Source organism: Fukomys damarensis, unplaced genomic scaffold (genome assembly GCF_012274545.1).
Source record: "Fukomys damarensis isolate Sample0158 unplaced genomic scaffold, DMR_v1.0_HiC HiC_scaffold_15, whole genome shotgun sequence".
NCBI lineage: Eukaryota > Metazoa > Chordata > Mammalia > Rodentia > Bathyergidae > Fukomys > Fukomys damarensis.
Window position 1 is genome coordinate 35,253,342 of NW_022900927.1, and position 23,677 is coordinate 35,277,018.

Below are 23,677 nucleotides of genomic sequence, written 5' to 3' on the forward strand. Positions count from 1 at the left end.
TAAATGGTGGTTTTAGTCTCTTTATTTCCTGTTGAAATGACTCCTGTTCTGTGCTTTGGTGAGCTAAGCCCTGAATGGCATCCATTTCACTTGGTGACTACAGTTTATGCCCCCAAATCAGCTGCTCATTGAAGACACCTGTGATACCTAATGCTGTCTTCCAAGAATGGCAGTTACAGTTTCCACTGTCTACACTCTAGGTTGGCCTCCATCACTGCACTCCCAGACCTTGTTTTTTTTTTCAGTACTGGGGATTGAACTCAGGACCTTGCACTTGCCAGGCAGGAGCAGTGCCACTGAGCTACATCCCCAGCCTTCCCAGACCTTATTTTTTATAGACAGTTTGGCTATGGGACTTGGTTTGGTCTCTTATTCTTGTTACAAAACATGAATTCTCTTGAAAATCTTAGGTCCTCCAAATCAAGTGTGACTTCTCCAGTCATGGTTTCAAGTTGCACTTCCAAACTGTCAATCACTTTGAAAAAACAGATCCACCTATTTTTTTTTTATTATTTAAACCAGACAGTATGGTTTAAATTTGTCTGTCTCCTCTTTCCTTCTTGAAGAGAATAGTCAGAGATTTTAACATTGATTGTAAGTGATCATGAACACTGATATCTGACCATAATCACCTTTTGCACTCTAGTCTATTCTTTCCTACCAAAAGTAGGAGCCTTGAGAAGGAAGGCAGTCTAGGGTTCCGGTGAGGAGTGGGGCGGAGTTTAGGTCAATTGTTTGGCCTTTGGCAAGTTGCTTAGCTTCCCTGTGTTTTCATTTTTAGTGGGGTATGTAAGACTGATTTACAAGCACACTTTTTTGCTCAGTAATTGTTAGTTATTTGAAAGACCAAATAGCCCAGGTTCTCAACTTGCTATTTATATTTGATAAATATTTTTGATTACTTTACTTGAACTCTAATTTTCTAGCTAATTATAAATAATATAAAAATATATTTTGTTTTTGTGTTTAGAATATAACATAACAAGTTAACATTTGTTAATTACTTCACTAGAAATTACTTTCTCTTCAAATGTGTAGTTTTAATGTACACTTAAAATTTTTAATTGACATAATTCTTTTTTTTTTTTGGTACTGGGAATTGAACTCAGGCCCTTGTGGCTTGTGATGCAGGCACTGGAACCACTGAGTAAATTCCCACCCCTAATTGACATAATTTTACTTATTTATGGAGTACAGTGCAATACATCAATACGTGTATACAATGTGTAATGATCAGATCAGGGTAATTAGCATATAGATGAGGATAATTAGTTCCTCATCTCAAACATTTATCTTGTTTAAAATGGTCTACTTCATTTTAACATATAATGTACTTATACGTTGAGTAGCTATTTTCCCATCTGAATGCACGTGAAATTTAAGGTAAACATAGAATATACATAGTTAATATTCATATTGCAAAACTCTTTCTTGGAATATATTTAATTAAGCAAATGCATTTATTAGCTGGAATTTGACTTAATGAAGTGATTACTTAACTTCTTTTGTGATGATAAGACTCTTTTAGGTTGTCTATAGATTTAAAAAATATTTATGTTAGGCTAGTAATAACACATAATAGCGTTTTTTTGTCTCCCTTTTTAGTTTATAAACTTGAAGAAAATAATTTTTTTTATTTTGTCAATACAGATTTAATCAAAGTGTTTAAACTAGATAGTTCATAAATATTTGTGAGATGAATGAATAAATGAATATGTACAAACATATAGAATTGGATGTTTTATAAGAGGAATTATAGACTGAACACAATTAAAGTTGGCTGGATAACAGATAAGACAATACTACAGCTGAACACATATTTGGAAAACATATTGGGAATATATTCTTTCAAAAGTTCATATTATTTGATCAGGTAATTTCATAATTCTCTACATCTTAATGGAATAATGCATACAATCTAAGCATTAACACAATAAAATTTAGTACTTATTTAAAATAATGTTGGTGTTATTTACAACATGAAGAAATCTCATAATGTTAAAAGCAGACTATACAACAAAATACAAATCGCTCTTTTATACTCTTTGCATCAATTCTGTACCTTCCTGTGATTTCAACTTCAGCCCGTCTAGTCCCTGTCTCTAACCCATACATACATTTCTCCACAGCTTTAGACTTATTTCTAACCACTCAATTGACTTTACCATCCAAAGTTCTCCAAATTTTCACCTTGAAAAATGAAATTTATTTTCTTCTTTCAAAGCTTCCCTTTCTCCACACCGGGGTTCACAGAATCATTGTCCATTCAGCCTCCCATACAAGAAATCTTCAAGTCAAATTCTCCCTCCCCTCTCTCACTTTAGAAAAAAAATCACCAAGGTTTCTACTGCCGGAACTCCTTTTAATATCTATCTCTTTTCTTAGTACACTTTGCCATTGCCTTAGTTCAGTACTGCATTATTTCCTACCCAGAAGTTGGTATAGCTTCCATTAAAGCCATTTCTCTGCTTCCTCTTGTTTCTCTCAAGTTTAAATCCTGTGTGCTGCCACCAATGTACTCCAGATATACACATTATGTTGCCAGTCTACTTCAGAAACACCATTAGCAGCTTCCTGCTGCTTATAAAACAAACCTACTTTTTGGATAGTCCTCTTTTTCTCTGCAACTTACCTTTCAAGTTTCCCTTCCCTTTAATCCCTGCTGTGTCACACGTTCTCTAGTCACACAAAACTGCTCTGTTAGCCACACTATGCGATTTTTCGGAAACTTTCATATGGTGCTCTTTTGCTTGACTGTGTTTCCATCCTTGGGGACCTACTCAGTCTTTAGACTGACAGGAATTGGGTAAGCTCATTGGCTGAATAAATCTAATTGAAATGAATATTTTCTACAATTTTATCAGAGAAGAGAAAGAAATGAAAGAAGGGAAAAGTTAAAATCTTATTTCTTTAAATGACTTTTTTGAGGGTAAACTTTGCAGTAGCTAAGTAAGTCAATGAGAAAAGTGGAGTTTACAGTAATAAATAAAATATTTTAGCAGAGATGAAAGAAGCGTGTAAAAATAGAGGGAGAATACATCTATGTTAAGTACCTAAGAGAATCTTTACATTAGGTATGTCACCAAGTAATTTGCTGACTTCATGAAAAATAAATTTGATGTGTTACTGCTCTGAGAGACCAATAGTGGGCTGCTTGCTTTCTAATGTCTTGCTTCCTCACTGGGCCTGTTACTGTGTTGAGGCGAACAGCTTTGAAATCAATCAAACCTGGGTTCAAATTTGAGTTTCATCATCCATTAACTTTGAGGATTAAATAATATGGCTTAAACTCTCAGTTTTAGTTTTCTCATCTGTAATATTGGATAGAAGACAGTCAGACCTATTTTGTAGAGTGAGAGTAAGATTTAATCGAATTTATGCATGATTGTGCTTAGCAGATATATTTAATATGGTCAGTACTTATATCTCCTTAATTTCATTCCTAGAAGGGAAGGGAGATGGAAACCAAAAGGCCCTGAGGTAGAGTGAGCACTCCTATTCCTTTCATGTGTGCAAAGGCTATTTTTGGACGGATCTTGTTTTAGCTTTATAGATTTTGGCCACTATATCTTTTCTAGTAATGGAATAATCCATGTTAACAAAATCTGAACACTGTTTTCAATTTTTTTTATTTACAAAGGAATTCCCTCTTTGTATATGTTTAAATGAAGACACTTAAACCTGCTAGCAAATAGATCTTTTATTATAAGAACTAATTTTTCAACTGGGCATTTAGCTCAGTGGCTCTGCGCCTGCCTTACAAGCACAAGGTCCTGAGTTTAGAAAACAAAACAAAGCAAAACAAAAGTAATTTTTCAGCTTTATTTTTCAATTTTGTTCATTTTTATTTTATAAAATGTGGGTAACAGAATATTGAGATTATTAAATAAAAGATGGCAATTACTCTTTTATTTATTTATTATAAAGTAGGAAAGATCATAAAAATATAAAGTGTGGGAACTTCTAAAGATAACTCCACCTCTACATTCTTTGGAGGAAATGATTTTTGTCTATTCCAAACAATGATGCTTAATACAATTGAAAGTTGGCACATTTTCGGTAAACAGTGCTTTCCTGGTAGTGCGGAGTCTACTGTGTATTCCTTTTGAGCCAGACTTCTCAGTATCATTTGATCTGTAAAACATTAAAGTTTCCTCTACCGGACTTTATTTGCATCTTTGGAGAGTCTGGACAGAAAAGGATTTTTATTTTTATTTGAAGACTAATGAAACAATTTTTAAAAAGTAAAAAATATTTCTTCCAATATTTTGGATTATCTCTGGCTTCAGGATAAGTACCAGAATACACATTGTAGACATATAACATGTATGACTTTGTATCTTCAGAAGATATATCTCAGACACTAAAAAGAGAAGGGGCTCAGAATGGTTAAAAACCAACCACTCCTCCAGTTTTTTTTCTCATTGAGTTTATTGGTACATTTTAGGTGTACAGTACAGTTACATTCATCATTGGGATCTTATACCTTTACATGACAGGTCTTGGTTCTTATTTCTTCCCCTTACCCCTGCCCTCCAGTTTTTAAATTATAGAACCAAAGAGAAAAACAAAAACCTCAACCGCCTTTCAGTGTAGGAATTATTTTAATAGAAATTCTAACTTTTAACAGTTCCTAAATCAGTGTATAGTGTCTTCACCATGATTGAGTTGTAGGTAATGAACATTTCAGCAGTTTATGCAAAGGTTATATTTAAACTCCTTTATATTTAAAAAATCTGCTTAATATAGGTCTATTGTCTCTTTTTGCTTAATTTTCTTGATGGTACTTTATCAATTCATTCTTTAATGTTTTCCATTAATGCTTCAGGTGTTTTGAGGTTATGTCATGCATTTACAAGTTTACAGTTGTAACTTTTCTATCAGTTGTATGTAGTTTATTGGTATTTTAGGTGTACAGTACAGTTACATTCATCATTGGGATCTTATACCTTTACATGACAGGTCTTGGTTCTTATTTCTTCCCCTTACCCCTGCCCTCCAGTTTTTAAATTATAGAACCAAAGAGAAAAACAAAAACCTCAACCGCCTTTCAGTGTAGGAATTATTTTAATAGAAATTCTAACTTTTAACAGTTCCTAAATCAGTGTATAGTGTCTTCACCATGATTGAGTTGTAGGTAATGAACATTTCAGCAGTTTATGCAAAGGTTATATTTAAACTCCTTTATATTTAAAAAATCTGCTTAATATAGGTCTATTGTCTCTTTTTGCTTAATTTTCTTGATGGTACTTTATCAATTCATTCTTTAATGTTTTCCATTAATGCTTCAGGTGTTTTGAGGTTATGTCATGCATTTACAAGTTTACAGTTGTAACTTTTCTATCAGTTGTATGTTTTAGTGTTATTTGTGACTCTATCTCTAGTTACGTCTCTATTAATGATTGTTTTGACTGAAAGTCAATTTTATTTGTTAAACATTCTTGGTTTAGTATTAGCTTGGTGTCATTTTTTCTTTTTCTTTTAAAATTTCTGGATCCTCTTGTAGACAACACAGCGAGATTTATTTAATTAATTTGGTAATCTGTGCTATTTAATAGGCAAGTTACTCATTTCTATTTAGCATAATTATCAATCTATTTTGATTTATTTCTATCTTCCAGTTTGGTAAAAGTTATCTTATTTTTTCTATCTTTTTTCTTCTTTTAACTTATTAAAAAAACTTTATTACTTCTTGGCCTTTTGGCTAAGATCAAGTGTACTAAAAAAATCTTTTCCCTTTTCTAACAAATTGGGCATTATACTTCCTATTTTCATTCTTTTAGTAGCTAATCATAAGGTTTTAAGATGCATGTTTAGCTTTGCGTCTGAACTTGGTTGAATTTCTGCTCTTTTCATGACTAACACAAAAACATTTTATCTTTCTTCACATTTTCTTATTGTTCAGCATTTTAGTCCTTCATTTTTACTTCCTTTGCTTACTGTTTTATGTTTGAACCCTTTTGTCCTGGATCAAATCTCATTTATTCAACACTCCTTGCGATTATTTTGGTAAGATGCTATTGATCAATTCTTTCAATTTTTGTTTGTCTGAAAAGATTTTCTTTTTCTTTTGTCTGTGTATGATAGATTTGCTGGGGTTTTGATGGTTGAGTTAGCCATTTGTGGGTATTGTCCTACTGATTTGGGGCCTCTATTGTTACTGTTGCTATGTCGATAGTAATTCTGGTTGTTAATATTGTATCTTTGGTATCTTTTTATTTCCACAGATGTGTATATTTGTGAATTTATTTTTTTAACCTATCCAGACTAATATTTATTGCGCTTTTCAAAACTGAAACTCAGGTCTTCCACTAACTTTAAAAAACCTATAGCAATTATTTTCTCAAATATTATTTGCTTTCCCTCATATTATTTTTTATTCTGAAACACCAACTATTGCTTCTTGGCCTTTTGGCTAAGATCAAGTGAAACAACAACTAAACATGTTTTTTTCATTTAAATATCATTGGTGTCTCCTTAGTTCTCATGTTTTTGATCATTTTGGTTTTCTAGATCATTTCTTTATGTCTTCTAATTCACTGTTCATCTGTGCTTAGTCTTATAAAATTAATAAAATTTATTTTCATTTTAATGTATATATTTATTCTTCATATGTTTTGCTTTGATTGTATGTCTGTCCTTTTTGATAGTAACATATTTTTGTCATCTGTTTTATTTTGTATTTGTGTGCTAAATTATTCTTAAAAACCTTGTAATTTCTATTGTTTTTATTTCTTGTGGATCTATTTCTAATATTGGCTGCTTCTTTTGATTTTTTCTTTTCAATGTTTTATTTACTTGTGTGGCTCATAATTTTGATTTGTGAGTTTATGTTTGAATTGTTTTGGAGGGAAATTCTGTGAGGCATATGTAGAGTGAGGTATGCAGCTAGGACGTTTTCACCTTTGTTTCTGTAAAGTGCACAAAGTGTTACCAATCTGCTCTTACTTTTGACGTTAATTACTTCACCTGGCATAATCTGCTTTTAATATTCTGAGGTTTCTCAGCTTTGAATACTCAAGGGAGCCCTTTTACCCCCATCAAAAGCCCAGATTTAGACAAATTAATTTCCTCTTATAGTCAATTTGGTAGGCAGATTTATTTTTGTCTTTTAGTTTTAACTAAAGCCATATTCCTTGCAGGCACTCATTTTATGTAAGGTTTCAGTTCCAACTTCTGGCTCCTGCAAGCTTAAGATTTGTCTATAGTTCTTGTACACAATTAAAACACAAGTAACCCATAATTCTCTGATTTTATACCTTTTTATTAAGTTTTTTAATTAGGTTTTTGACCACTAGAATTTTCTTTAGTTTTTCCAAACTTTGCCATTCATTTTATTTCATATTTTACTCAGTGTCACTGGTTTTGTAGTGGAAGTTTTTCAAGCTACATAGTCAACCATATTACCTAAAATTATAAACATGTATATATAGAAGTACACACATAGTAAATATACCTTTTGAACCTTAGGAGTATTTTTTCTGTTACGAAGCTAAAATATCATGTATTTTGAATAAGTCTGCAGGAACTGTCAGTGACTTAATATGTTGCTATGTTGATAGGTGAGAATATTATGGGTTATATTTATTATGACACCTTAGGCTTTCATATCAGACTCATAAAAATTTGTTTGTTGGTAAACCATATGCATAGTTAATGGTACATAGCCTTATCTATTGGCCAAAAGCCAATTTCCCAAGATGAATTTCAGGAAAAATGCTTTCATCTGAAAAAATGTGACAAAAATGAAACAAAACAACAAACTTTAAAAAACTTTTAAGATATTGCTTTGTGAGCCTCAGTGCTCTCAATTAATAGCAGCATTATACTACAATCAAGAGTTATAATTCACCAAAAGAGTTTAAGAGAAATATAAGGCTCCTAAATTGTCAGGGTGAAGTCCAAGTATAGTGATTTTGGCAAGAAAACAAGCAAATGAAATGTTTACCAAAATCAGGTGATAAATTATTTCAACAAGACACCCTAAGATATAAGAAGCACCTAGGATAACAGCCTTCAGGAATCATTCAATTTTATTTTTATATTGCAAAATATAGAATAAGTTGTTCTGAAAATGAAATGCTTAGAAAAGTATGGAAATAGAATAAAATTTTATCTTTTTTTTGAATTTCTTACTATTAAAAGGAGAAAGTTGCTTTGTTGTCACTTCCTTAGATCTTTATTCTGTTCTCACTTTTTAAAGGATGCTCAGTTCACCCACCTGTTTCACACTGTAGTTTGCTATTTCTACCCACACCCTGCCTACTGCTCAGTATTATCCTATCCACTTATTCTCCTTGCTTTTCAAAAATAGCACTTATTCCTTCTAATATATTACATTTTATTTAAGAATTTGTTATGTTTATCATTTTTATTGGGTTTATTGGTACATTTTAGGTATACAGTACAGTTACATCCATTATTGGGATCTTGTACCTTTATGTGACAGGTCTTCCTTCTCTTTTTTCCCCTTGTCCCTGCCCTCCCTTCACCCTCTCCTTCCCTCTCCACTTACGAACTCTTTATTTTCATTTTCCTATATTTTCTTCTTTTCCCTAATTACCTTTCTCCTACCCTTCCCACTTTCCCTACCCCTTTAGCCCTTTTCTTCCTATTTCACATTGTCAACTATCTCTTTAGGATCTTATGTACTATTATAATTTTTCACACCAGAGAAACTATTCGGTATTTACACGTATGTGACTTATTTATTTCACTTAGGAGTATATACTCAATATGTATCCATTTTCCTATGAATAAATCTAATATGTTTATCATTTTTTATTTTTCCTCCTACTAGGTAATTAAAATCTAACCATGCCAGAAATTTGGTGGGTTTTGTTTATTAATATATTTCCAACAACTGGAATGTTTACCTGTTATGTCAAAAATGACTTGGGATATGCATACGTTTTTGTTCCATTGTTCACAAATTTTGTAATAATTTATAATTATTATGCAATTATTTGTAATTTATGGTCCCTCATGTTATTACTGAGAGAACTGAGTACAACTGAGATATGTGTGACCAATTACATTGACTTGTATGAAGGAAAGTTCCCATGCATAGAATAATACCAGTTACCATTTGTTGGAAGAATAAAGGGAACTAACCCTTAATTGTCTCAAATTTTCCATTTTAAACAAATCTTTAAAAGTTCGTGATGATTTCGCTTACACAAAATCTCATGTTGCTTACATATTCAATAGAACACGTATAACTTTCTGAGCTTTGCTAAAGATCATACCTCATTTTTTTCTTTGAGTTTCGTGATCATAACAATGACAGGGCTGTCTTCTTGCCAAACCATCTGCCAGAAGTCATTCACGGTGTTGATCATGGGGCCCTGTGTGGCAATGAATGCCTTCTCCTTGCCACTGTAACCCTGGTTGGAGTAAAGAGACAAAATTGTTGCTTTTTAAATTCAGGACTTACAGTGAAAAATTAGGTGAAAGATCTTCAAAACAAAAGAGCTGTGTTAAGCTAAAAGAAACAAAGATTGTGGCAGTTTGATTGACTCTAGCACTATGATATTCAGGTTTGTTTTTCCAGAAGGTCTAGCTTGGCATTTGATAGTGAGCGTTGTAATGGTCAGTTTTCACCAGTGTGCCCATGTAGAGATCATTGTCAGGGACCCACAGTAACAGAGACTCCCTGGGAATTTTGACATGACTTTAACAAACAAACAGAACTTGCTAGTAATGAAGTTAAATAGAACTTAATCTCTTCTAAGGGGGGAAAAAAAAATCAACAGTTGCAAAAGCCAACATACTCACTAGAAAGAAATTTACATTTGTTTACTTACCCTGATATAATTAGCATTGATGTAGGTGCTCAATGAATCAGTTACATTTTTTGGTCGTAAACATACTCTGCTGAGTGGATCTAATGAAGAGACAGGAAGGGTACATTAAAGAGATTTACTCTTTTAAAATTTCCCAGGTACCAGCGGCGCACATTTAACTTACACAAAGCTTGTCTTGCACGAGTCATTATTTGTCTCTGGTTTTGTGTGTGTGTATCTCTTGATCTGTGTTTATAGAGGGATATTTGGGGCCATCTTGATTTGATTCTGACATAAATATTGGCAATAGGCTGAATTGAGCTTACATTTCATCCATTTTTATGGGGTTCTGATTTTTGACCCCATCTCACTGTTATGCCTTTTCTCTTTTTTGGAATTTGTGTCAGCCCTCCTTACTCCTATTACCATTGTGGGGATGGAAGTAGAACAAGCCAGGGAAAGAGGGGTTACAAACATAAAGCCCATTTATTTCAGTGAGTTCTCAGTCTCTTCATCAGATAAACAAACAACAAGTCTTGATGACTACTAAATGTCACACTCCATTCTCAATGCTTACAAATGTTAGCACTATTTAATCTTATGTCTAATAAATGTACCTAAAATAATAAGTACCATTCCATTTCCATTTTTAAGATAAGAAATGGGGACACAAAGGTTAAATAATCTGTTCAAGAGTACATAGCCAGGAATAGAGTAATAGAATTGATTTGCCACATGCTAATGCTTCCCTGATGCTAAGATAGCCACAGAAGCTGACAACACAATGTGTTACATCTTACTGGTTGCGGGTTTTTTTTTCCCCTTAAACAGCTGCAAACTCAATGTATTTCAGTGTCTTTTCTCAAAAGAGGTATTAAAGACTGGAGTGTCACAAAGAAACACCTCTTCTTCACCTATTCCTGTACCCTGTGGTGACCTCTTGGATATAAGACAACAAGACAATGTCTTTCATTTGCAGGTCTAGCTAAGAACATTGTAGAGGACATAGGGTGGAAAGTGTTAGAGGAAGGAAATTTCATAATGTACACGTGAGTGGGAATTAGATAATTAAAAGTGTAACAAACTTTGGCTCAGCCTGAACATATTTTAAACTTAGTTTTACATATGATTGTTATTAAAGATAATAAAAGCCATAATTAGTTTTAGAAAAAGATTAGCCTATGAAAATATGGGCTTTGCAGTCATTATGGGTTTTAAATATATCAGAGATAGAACAGCTTACAAATTGCTGTGCATTTTGTCACTTATGCAGTCCTATAAAGTGGATACTATTAATATTCTCCTTATCTAGATTAGGTAATGGAGACAGAGAAAGGTTAACTAACTCTCCCAATGTCATGCAGCTCATAAGAGAAGGAGAAGAAACCTGACCCCCAGATTATTAAAGTTAGAGCTACACAGGCTACTATCAAAGGGGATGAAAATATACAGCAAAATTTTACTTACTAGGAAATGAAGATATATATATATATATATATATATATCTCATATATACTTATTATTAATAATAGAGCTGACATCCAGAGATTGATAAAGCTGATTTGATCTGAAAGGGATCTAGTTTTGGCAAGAGAAAGTCCCATTTTGCTTGTGACTATAGATTGATATGTGAAGACCAAGATGCTTATCTGATCTTTTAAGGCACAGGTCAAATATCTCTCAATCATGCCAGATGGAGCAACAGGAATCTAGAAGATGTTGATAATTCTTAGAATTCAGTAAGATGACCCCTAGGCAGCACTCAAAGGTCTTGTGCATAGAGGTAGGCCCTCATTCAGTTTCATCGAAAACACTTTGCTAAAGTTCCTGGTGTGCCCTTTTGGATGCCCTAAAAGAAGCAAGATGACTACAGGGATATTAGTGGAAGAGTAAAGGACTGTCTAAGTCAGGACATAACCCCAATGTGACAAATAACTGTGCTACTTGGTTCAGCAACATGGAGTTCTCTGGGGACCTGGACCTTGTGCTTTCACTGGAATTCTTCTTGAAGAGGTGTGTTGGGGAAAATGGTCCTGAAGCAAACCAGCCTTTTAGAGCAGAGGATGGTGACCTGGGACAGTATTCAGTAATGGCCTCATCACCTGGGTCCCTCACAGCATAGACTTTATGGAGATGGAAGCTGGTGCTAATCACTCAAAAGCAGTCCATTTACCCCCAAACCTCCAGAAGTCATGATAAGATTCTCTGTTGATCATTACATGCACAGACCATTTCCACTACCTGATTTTGTATGCATAATGTTGTATTAAATTTTTTAAAGGGCACTCTCTAAATAACATGTGCGCACACACACACACACACACACACACACACAGACAAACACACCACTTTTTAAACATTTTAGGCCATTACTGGGAACCATCCCTTGTATTTAATTGTGGCCATGTGACTAATTTCTCACATGAAAAATGTGAGAGGAAGTGACACATGTAACTGTGTCAGATCATGGGAGTAAACTGGGGGGGTGATGCCTTCCTTCTACCACTTCTTACTCCATCCTACTGCTTGGTACATGGTTGCAGTAATCAGCATTTTGGACAAGTGAAGAAAGGCAATGCCTGGGGATGGCGAAATAGGTAAAGAGCAGGCTGCATGATGTGGTGAGGCTGCCACATCCACCTTGCCAGTTTTTTTTTTTTCTCATTGAGTTTATCGGTACATTTTAGGTATACAGTACAGTTACATTCATCATTGGGATCTTGTACCTTTACGTGACAGGTCTTGGATCTCATTTTTTCCCCTTGTCCCTGCCCTCCTTTCACCCCCTTCTACCTTCCCCCTTTACAAACACTTCATTTCCATTTTTTCATTTTCTCATATTTTTTTATTTTCCCTTATTAGCTTTCCCCTACCCTTCCCACTTTCCCTTCACCTTTAGCCCTTTTCTTCCTATTTCACATTGTCCATTATATCATTAGGATCTTATGTACTATGATAGTTTATTCACACCAGAGAAACTATTTGGTATTAACATATGTATGACTTATTTATTTCACTTAGGAGTATATCCTCAATATGTATCCATTTTCCTATACATTAATCTAATTTCTCATTCTTTATGGCTGAGTATTATTCCATTTTATAGAAAAACCACATCTTCTTTACTCAGTCTCCAACTGATGGGCAAATGAGCTGTTGCCAAGATTTAGCTATTACAAACTATGCTGCTATAAACATGGGTGTGCATATATCACTGTGGTATGATTCCTTTAATTGTTTTGGAAAGATACCCAGCAGAAGGATGGCTGGGTGAAATGGAGCCTCTAATCCCAGCTCTTTGAGGTATCTCCATATTGATTTCCATAATATTTGCACCAGTCTGCACTCCCACCAACAACGGAGAAGGGCTCCGTTCTCCCCACAACCCCTCCAACATTTGTTATTGGTTGATTTCTTGATAGCAGCCATTCTTTGTATGGTGAGGTGGAATGTCATGTTGTTTTCATCTGCATCTCTTGAATGACCAGTGATGTGGAACATTTTTCATATATTTACTTGCTGTTTTTACTTCTTTGTCTGAGAAATGTCAGTTCATTTCAGATGCCCATTTTTTAATTGGGCCTTTATATTTTGGGGAGCTGATTGTTTTGAGTTCTTTATATATTCTAGATAATAGTCCTTTGTCTGAGGAACAGCTGGTAAAATTTTTTCCCACTTTGAAGGTTGTCTCTTAGTTCTATTGATGGTTTCTGTTGCACTGCTAAGCTTTTTAATGAGATCCCAGTTGTTGATCCTTTCTGCTAGTTCCCATGCTACTGAGGATTTGTTCATAAAGTCTTTTCCTGTGCCAGTGCCTTCAAGAGTTCTGCCTAACTTATTTTCCAGAAAGTTTAGTGTTTTTGTTTTAATATTTAGATCTTTAATTCACTTGGATTTTAATTTAGTGCATGGTGAAACATTAGGGTCCAATTTTAATCTTTGGCAGGTTGAGATCCAGCTTTTCCAGCACCATTTATTAAAGAGGCTATCTTTCCTCCATTGAGGATGGTTGGCTCCTTTGTCAAAGATGAGGTAGTTGAGTACATCTGGATTTGTTTTTGTGTCTTCCAATCTGTTTCACTGATCTTCAGGTCTGTTTCTTTGCTGGTACCATGTTGTTTTTGTCACAGTGGCTTTGTAGTATAGTTTCAAACTGGGATTGTTATACCCGCTACTATGCCTTTGTTGCCTAGGATGGCTTTTGCTATTCTAGGTCTCTTATGGTTCCAAATGAATTTTTGGATTCTTTTTTCTAGTTCTGTGAAATATAGTGTTGGAATTTCAATTGGCATTGCACTGAATCTGTATAGCAGTTTTGGTAGTATGGCCATTTTTAGTATGTTGATTCTTCCTACCCAGGAGCAGGGGATGTCTTTCCATTTTCTTATGTCCTCTTCGATCTCTTTTTTCAGAGTGCTGTAGTTTTCAGTGTAGAGGTCTTTTTCTTCTTTCATTAGATTGATTCCTAGATACTTCATTTTTTGGATGCTATTGTGAAAGGAATTGTTTCTGTAATTTCTCTCTCAGTGAATCTGTTATTTGTGTACAAGAAGGCTATTGAGGGCTGGGGATTTAGCTCAGTGTTTCCGTTGCCTGCCTTGCAAGTGCAAGGACCCAAGCTCGATTCCCGGTACAAAAAAAAAGAAAAAACAAGGCTATTGATTTTGGGGTGTTGACCTTGTATCCAGCTACTCTGCTAAAAGTGTCAATTAAGTCAAGAAGTCTTTTGATGGAGTTTTTTGGGTCTTCGATGTTGAGTATCATATCTTCAGCAAATAATGACAGTTTAAGTTCTTCCTTTCCTATCTTTATTGCTTTAATTTCTTCCTTTTGTCTAATTTCTGTGGCTAATGTTTCCAGAACTATATCGAAGAGAAGTGGTGATAGTGGGCATCCTTGTCTTGTTCCTGATTTTAACGTGAAAATTTTCAGTTTTTGGCCATTTAATATGATGTTGGCTATTGGTTTTTTCATAGATAGTCTTTACTAAATTGAGATATAGACCATCTATTCCAATTTTTTGCAGAGGTTTTATCATGAATGGGTGTTGAATTTTGTCAAATGCTTTTTCTGCATCTATCAAGAGGATCATATGGTTTTTGTCCTTGACTTTGTTAATATAGTGCATTACATTTATTGACTTACATATGTTGATCCATCCTCGCATCCCTGGAATAAATCCGACTTGGTCAGCATGTATGATCTTCTTGATGATCCTCTGTATTCTGTTTGCTAGTATCTTATTAAGTATTTTTGCATCTATATTCATTAAGGAGATTGGGCTGTAGTTCTCTTTTTTAGTTGCACCTTTCCCTGGTTAAATTTTTAATTACATTACATTAATTTTACATTTACATTACATTACATTTTAATTACATTACATTAATTTTTAATTATATTTTCAATTTCACTGATTGTAATTGGGGTGTTTAAAATGTTTTTATCTTCTTTGTTCAACTTTGGTAATTCCTAAGTATCTAAAAATCTGCCCATTTCTTCTGTGTTTTCCAATTTATTAGAGTACAGGTTCTCAAAGTAGATGTTAATGATCCTCTGGATTTCTGTTGGATCTGTTGTGACTTTGCCTTTTTCATTCCTGATTGCATGGATCTGAGCCTTTTCTTTCCTTTTTTTGATAAAATTAGCTAAGAGTTTATTGATTTTATTTATTCTTTCAAAAAACCAACTCTTTGATTCATTTATTTTTTTTGTATCATTTTCTTGGTTTCCATTGCATTGATCTCTGCTCTAGTCTTTATAATTTCCTCTCTTGTTCTAGCTTTGGGTTTTTCTTGCTCTTGTTTTTCGAGGAGTCTAAGATTCATCATTAGGTTATTTGAGCTTGCTCTGTTTTTCTAGTGTGGGCATTCAGTGCTATGAATTTTCCCCGTAGAACTGCTTTCATTGTGTCCCATAGATTCCTGTATGTTGTATTAGCATTTTTGTTTATTTGTAAAAACTGTCTGATTTCTTCTTTAATTTCCTCCATGATCCATTGATTGTTTAGGAGAGTGTTGTTCAGTTTCCATGTGTTTGTGAAGTTCCTATGGTTTCTTATGCTATTGATCTCCAGCTTGATTGCACTATGATCTGATAATATACAGGGGACAACTTTGATTCTTTTGCATTTATTCACACCTGTTCTGTGAGCTAGTATGTGGTCTATCTTGGAGAATGACCCATGTGCAGCTGAAAATAATGTATATTCTGATTTTGAGGGGTGGAACACTCTATAGACATCTATTAAGTCCATGCGTTCAAAAGCTTGGTTGAGTTCTAGTATTTCATTGTTGATTTTCTGCCTAGATGATCTGTCTATTTGTGATAGTGGCGTATTTAGATCCCCCACTACAATTGTATTAGTGGTTATTTGGTTTTTCATGTTACTTAATATTTGTTTTATATAGATGGGGGCATTAATGTTTGGTGCATATATGTTTATGATGTCATCTCTTCCTCTTGAATTGTTCCCTCTGCAAGGATGTAGTGGCCTTCTTTGTCTCTCTTAATCAGTTTTGGTTTGAAATTTACTTTGTCTGTGAATAAGATTGCTATCCCTGTTTTTTTCTGGGCTCCTGTCGCATGAAGAATTGTTTTCCATCCTTTCACTTTCAGTCTATGGGCTTCTGTTTGAACTAGGTGTGTTTCTTCTATACAACATATTGTTGGATTTTGCTTCTTAATCCATTCTGCCAGTCTATTTCTCTTGATCAGCTGGGAAGCTTAAACTTGAGAGCGAAATATATTTCCAATGTATTTCAACCAGTGTGGTTTTGGTTGCATTTAATATTATACAGTATATTAAGTTTTTAAAAATATTTTAGAAAGGAATAGTATTATCACAAATCAGTTTTTCCTTGAGAAGTATTAAATGAAGTAGGTGTATTGTGTACATATAGGTTCTGTGCATATTCAGAAGTTAAATTCAGGATTTCTTAAAGTCAGAATTCTAATGTCTATTAAGTATAAAAATTCATAGAGTACAACTTGTTAGAGACATAATAAAAGGTATCCCTTTTAATCTGAAGTTAAGCCTCAGGCTAAATGGAATTGCTTTTAGAGCACTTAAATCAGCCAGGACAGTCCTAAATTGCCTGTAGTTCTGATTTCTTTTCTCCTTCTCTACAACAAAAACATGGTCTGAGCCAAATGTTTTCACTAAGTGGAAGAGGCTATCTTCAGTTAACCATGTGCAGCCACTAACCACATAGAGTTGAACACTGGCATGTAGTTACTACGCATCACAAAATTCAAGTTTAATTTTAATTTCAATTCATTTAAATTTAAATTTGTATAGCCATCTGTAGCTGACAGTTGCTCTTCCGGACAGTACAGGCCTAGAGGATGAAATACAAGGACCTTCCTTACTTTAGAGTAGAGCAGAGTACAGTAGATTTTAATTATCTTTTCACAGAACCTCATCAGTAGCCACTTTCCCATTTGTACCATCTGATCCAGCCCCATAGATTTAGGGAAATCTCTCAATATTCCATGTTCTTCTAGTTTCTAGGCATCTGCACATATTGTTTCCTTTTCCTTCTCTTCATGGTAAAATCTTCATTCTTCAGGGCTCAGCTCAAGAAGTACATTTATCTGAAGCCATTTCTGGCCCTCCTGGGTACTACTAGGCATTCACTTCTTTGCTTGGGTTCCCTGAATTTTCTGTCAGTATTAATCATCTTGCATGTGAAGTGCTTAAATTTCTGCCTGCATCCAATGGATTGTGGCAAGGCCCTGAAGAGCAAGGTCTATTATTTAATTCACTTTTGTATCTCATATGATTTCTATTTGGCCTTTGATTCTAGATTACTACTAGAATTAATTTCTATTAGAAACGCTTTTGACTTTCTAACATTTTTTCTTAGCAAAAGAGACAAGAACATATTTATTTCCTTTACTATCCATTGATTGTTAGAAGTTTCCACAAAGGCCTTAAACCAGGAAGGCCTGAGAAAAGGTAACACTTTCTTCAATTTTTATAATGCCTATATTGTCTATGATTTACTGGGAGCTCTATAAATTGTGATAAACATCTATGTTTATGAAATTTCCCTGTCAAGCTAAATTAAGTTTACATTGGAAGTTCATAATTTGTAGTGGTTTTAAAGTATTTAGAGGATTCCATTTTCTAAAAAGTAAGAATACAACATATGACTGAGTAGGGGAAAATGTATATTTCCAACCAAAGTCCTTTAATACATTGACTGGAACTAGGAAGACCTCATCATAATCATTATTTTCATTACTAATGTTATAATTTTATTAATGTTATACATTTTAAGTCTATGTATTAGTCAAATTCACTATGATAATGTTTTCTGAACAAATGTTTCTCAGTTATATGTTAAATATTTAGTACACTGTATCTAGGCAGGCTCAATAACAATTATAAATATTTGAACACTGATCATTTTTCTCTATTTTTTCTTTTCTCCTCCTTCCCTTTTCCTTCCTTCTGTCCCTGTCTCCTCCTGTCCTTCCCTCCCTCCCTCCCTTTTCTATGCCCTCCTTCTTATATCCTTTAATCTTTCCCTCCTTATCTCCTTTATTTCTTCCTTCTTTTTTTTTGCCCTCCTCAGCATTATTAGACATAAATATAGATCTATTTCACCAAAGCTATATTTATTTGTTCCATCAAATCTGTATTTATAAAATTTCTCCACCTTGGTCTCCCTAACATATCTATCTGCTATAATCTTAACTTTTCTGTTTAATTCACAAAAGCTATTTTTTCAAAAATTTTAATATTTATCATCCAGAAAGAAGATAGGACAGTTTTCATAGATGAATTCAAGATAAATAGGAAATGTGAGAAAAGGAAAGGATTGACTATACCATCAAGGTGATTAAGAGTCAACTTCAAATTCATTGCAAAAGAAAGAGAAGACAGGTCTGAACCGTCCAAGGTGACAGCCACTAGCCATATGCAGCTAATTAAATTTAACTGGGTTAAAATAAGATTTACAAACAATTTCTATTATGCATTAACTATTTTTCAAGTGTGCAGTTGTCACACGTGGCTAATTGTTATCATATTGGAAATAGAGAATGTCTCTATAGTTATAGGGTTGACCTTGACAACGCAAGATGGTGATTGTATGGAAACTCATGCAAATTATAAGAGAAAATAGGGCTCTTTAATATTCTACCTTAGAAACTGTCAACTCTTCTCTAAACTTGCGAATATTTTCTGTAATTTCTCCTGATATTAATGTTGGAGAATAATCCATTATAATTTAGAAGGGAAGGGAACCATTAGAAGTTTGCTAGTCATTTTACACATGCTACCATTTAATTTTCTCAGTGGCCTTGCAGTGTAGTGTTATTATTGTTGCTTCTTTAGCATGAAGAAAAGATGGCAAAAGAAGATTAAATAGCCTACCCACAATTGTAATTTTTTATTTTTCAGAGTAGGAAATAAGATCTGATTCTAACATACAGTAGGATGCAAAATCTAACACAACTTGTTGCTTTAATGAGTGACTCACTTATTTGGATACCTACCTTGTGGTAAAAATTTAGTATAATCAGATAAAACATAATTTAACTAGAAAATGTTACCAAACAGTACATTTTTGAATATGAAATAATGACCAGAGTAGTGTTCTTTAATTTTGCATATACTGTTTTATATTTTTATAAATAAATATGACATTTATTATTATACTTCAGTGTGTGCTGACAATTTCTTTTCAATATATAATTAGTCTGCCTGCTTCGTAAGTGCATTGTCCCAAGTTCAATTCCTGGTACCCCCCAATATATATATGTATATATATAAATTATAGATGAAAACATTTTTATGGCTAATATTTGTTTATAGTACAAAAATTTTTAAGTAAATTTGATCTCAGCCCTTTTTTTTGTGTGTGTGGTACCAGACATCAAATTCGGGTCCTTGTGCTTGTGAGGCAGGCAGCAGAACCACTGAGCTAAATCACCGGCCCTTGACCTCAGCACTTTTATGTTTCATTTAGTGTTCTGAGCCAGACTGACATTGTCTTTAGAGAAATAGCTTCTCTGAAGTTTCTGGTTATCCATATGTCTGCTGCAAAACTTCCTTTGAATTTTATAGCTTTACCATTCTGTAAAAGCTGGCAAACTTTTAAACCTGAGAGGAGTTTATTGTAAGTTAAAACAATAAAAACAAACAAGATATTTAAAATCTTGATTATTTCCTAATCATCAATTTATATTATATTTTGAATTTCTGTTACTCATTTGAGTCTTTTCTGGTAATTTTCAAACAATAATGTGGCTGTCCAAACTTTATTTCCTAAATTACATTTTATGCAACAGGAGTGTGTGAGGTGTTTGGGCTATAGACATTTTCACCAGAAAATCCATCATTTGTGACATCTGTTGTCAGCACAGGTCCCCTGGTTCGAGCAGTCTGCCCAGTTGTGGGGGTGGAAAGATAACACAGGATTGGAAAGCAGTTGACTGATATCATCTGGCCAGGAAACAGATGAGTGAACTTTGAAGTAACCCTAATAATTTCCAAATCTGTATGAAATTAAATGATGGCATATATATATATATATAGAGAGAGAGAGAGAGAGACAGAGAGGAAATTTATGATGGATATATATGGCCTAAACTTAACGTTCAACATGTTTTTGATGAAAATCTTCGGGAGAGAGGATGGAGGAAGGTTCCATTTCCTTAAATCTTCATCAATATTTTTAATTGCCTATCATTTTTATTATAGTCATCTTATGGATATGAAGCAATACCTCATTTTGTTTTGGTCTTCCCTGATGACTAATGATGCTGAACAATCTTTTACATGCTTATGAGTAATTTTATATCTTTTATGGAGAAATGTATATTCAAGTCCTTTGCTTCTTTTTAAGTTATGTCGTCTTTTTGTATAATTTTCTCCTATTCTCTATGTTGTTTTTCACTTTCTTGATGGTGTCATCTGAGGCACTTAATGTTTAAGTTTTAATGAAGGCTAATTTATCTACTTTTTCAGGGTTCCTTGTACTTTTAGTGTCATATCTAAGACACACTAGGCTAATTCAAGGTAATGAAAACTCATAACTTTTTTATTTTGCAAGTTTTATAATTTCAGCTACTTAAATGTAGATATCTGATTTGCTCTGAATTAATTCTTGTATATGATGTGAGGCTGGGTTCAACTTCATTTTATTGTTTTGCAGGCAGAAGTTAAGTTGTCTCAGCACCAGTTTTGAAAAAAGTCTCCTTCACCCATTAATTGTTTGACACTGGTGATGAAAATCACTTGACCATAATGCGTGGCATGACATAGTTTTAGAATCTCATATCTACTGGAACAGTGAGTTGCTCATCATGATAAGAGTAGTACAAGATAAAGTTATTAAGAGGTTAGGTGAATGGAGAAGGCTTGTCCTGTGCTTTACAGTATAAATTATTAAATCAAGAAGCTTACTTGGCAAAATGGTCTTATAGCGATTTTTTGTTCCATGACGAGGAATGTCCATTTCTTTGGGATCCACAAAATTCATTGGTATTTCCTACAAAAATAAATGATATCAAATAAGTGCATGTAATGCTGACACAAAGAAAATCTTTACAGGGGGCTATTTGATCTGTGCTTGATTTGACTTCAAAGTCATTTACAAAAACAGCAGGCTACCACCTCTGGGCGACCCACACCCTTCCTTTTATAAACATGTTGGTTGCACCCTTTCAAGATGACTTCTAAGAAACAGCTCTCTATGTTGTTATTATTTTATATGTAGTCGTTAAAGAGAAACAAAGCACTTTGGTTTGCTTTAAAAAATCTTGTGACATAACTCATGGAATTATATGGACCAAAGTCTTTTTAAAAACCATATAGTTAAGCATTTTCAAATCTTTGTGTAACTTCAACATAAAATATATATTATGATGGGTTCTTTTTTAATATTATGATTATTTTAGGTAAAAGTGGTAAATGTGAAAGTTTTTTGTTGACTTGTATAAATAATATAATTTTTACTTTGAGAATGATTTATAATTTTTTTTTTTTTCGGTACCAGGGATTGAACTCGGGTCCTTGCGCTTGCAAGGCAGGCCACCGAACCGTGAGAATGATTTGTAATTGGATTGCTTCATTTATGATTGTGAATGCAATATTTAGTGAAGCACATCCAGACACTTTCTTTTCCTACTTATTAAGAAAAGAAATATTTTTTATTTAGTCAGAAGGTATGTCACAGGGTTCAAATGTCTGAAAAGGGAACAAATAGAGGGGTAGATTGATGTAAAAGCATTAGATCTAAAAATGTGAGCAAGAACAGAATTTGGTTATACAACATAGAATGTTTTTCTAACAAAAAATTTTCCAAGGGCTTGTTTAAATAAGCTCAATGTAACAAAGTAACTTTTATGTTATTTACTGACTATTAAATATTAAATCCTTTGATCACACAAAATAATATTTTTACACTTAACTTTCTCCAGTGGAAACTATAACTCAACATCCTCATATTTGTTGAAAAGAAATAAACTATAAATAAATTCATATTGTCTTAGTTTTCAATCTGAACATCTGAGAAAAGTCAGACTATGTCATGAATTTGAGACTTGGTGTACAGAGAAGAACAGCTTACTTTTTTACTTTTCTTTTTTTGGTACTGGGGATTGAACTCAGGACCTTGTGCTTGCAAGGCAGGCGGTGGAAGCACTGAGCTAAATCTCCAGCTAGCTTACATTTTTAATATCATTGGATTAGCTTGCATTTTACATATTTAAAATATCTTTTGGTTCACCTAAATATTTTAACTTTTTGGTTCCAAATTATCAAAATAACCAAATTTGTTGAATGTTCAATTAAAAAAAATGTTCTTATCACTCCACGTTTGATAACTTGAAGCATGTCAGTCTATTTTGGCAATGCCACAAAACATCTTTAATGTCTTTACTCCTTTTCTCCTTTTCCATTCTGTATCCTGTGATAATCTGAAATCTTTTAGTATTCTCTCTCCTGGATACTCCTGTTGGCTTCATCTTTCTTTATTAAAGCCTTATTTCCTAAACAAAAGTCTATCAGCCGTCCTAGAAAAGAATACCTAAGTGTGTCTTTGGCTAGCTGTATGAATTGTGTGTGTATGTGTTTGTGTTAATGGAATTGAATATGAGCTAACAGGAATGAACACACTGAGTACCGAGCTACTTTCACAGCAGTGTTGACTTTTTTTTGAAAGAGGGTCTTGCTGAGTTACCATACCTACCCTTGAATTTGCCATCTTTTTGCCTCAGTATCCCAAGTAGCTGGGTATGTGTGACCATGGAGTTGTCTAATTTTCTTCACATATAAAAAGATAACACACTATAGGGCTTAATTTTTAAAACTCGATGTTTGTATTTTACTTTGAACATTTAATAGCTGATGGGGCTAATAGTAGATCTAACCCATTCCTGGATCTCACCATGAACTTGTGTTAACATAGTTCAACTAACTCTAGAATGATCAATTTATTGTACACAACTGATATGGCTTAAAATATATAACTGACTTACGGTGCAAGATTATCTATCAAGTGAACATTCCTCTTTAGCAACAATTAGATTGAGGAAGATCCAACCTGACTCCACACTGTCTGGGTGGATATCTTTCAGTATATCGGTAAGTCTAAAGTGTACTTGCCATCATGTTTAGCCCATACTTCTTCCTTCTGTGTTTCTTATTTTATTTCTGAGAAGAAGTTGTATGCTTGTTGTTCAAGGTGAAAACCTGGGTATCATCCCTCACTTCTCTGCTACTTCATCCAGTTTTTGATTTTCACGTTTTCACTTCTCACTTTAATTTCGATGCTGCATCTAAATTGAATAATTTAATTTCCCAAATAGCAAGAGCAAGGCTATTTCTTAGTCCTAAAATGCCCCTTCTCTGCCCAGACGCTTTATGCCACTGCATTGCC

The 23,677-nt window shown here is 33.8% G+C and overlaps 1 protein-coding gene across 2 annotated transcripts in view; it reads right to left on the reverse strand.

The window, feature by feature from the left end:
* Positions 1-23,677, reverse strand: part of Ptprr (protein tyrosine phosphatase receptor type R) — a 250,661-nt gene that overhangs the window by 29,035 nt on the left and 197,949 nt on the right. For both annotated transcript variants that reach the window (XM_010617486.2, XM_010617487.2), the window contains exons 8-10: positions 21,202-21,286; positions 9,807-9,886; positions 9,249-9,386 (exon numbers count right to left, since the gene is read on the reverse strand). In XM_010617486.2, coding sequence (XP_010615788.1) covers positions 9,249-9,386; positions 9,807-9,886; positions 21,202-21,286 — 303 coding nt within the window. The remainder of the gene's footprint in view (positions 1-9,248; positions 9,387-9,806; positions 9,887-21,201; positions 21,287-23,677) is intronic.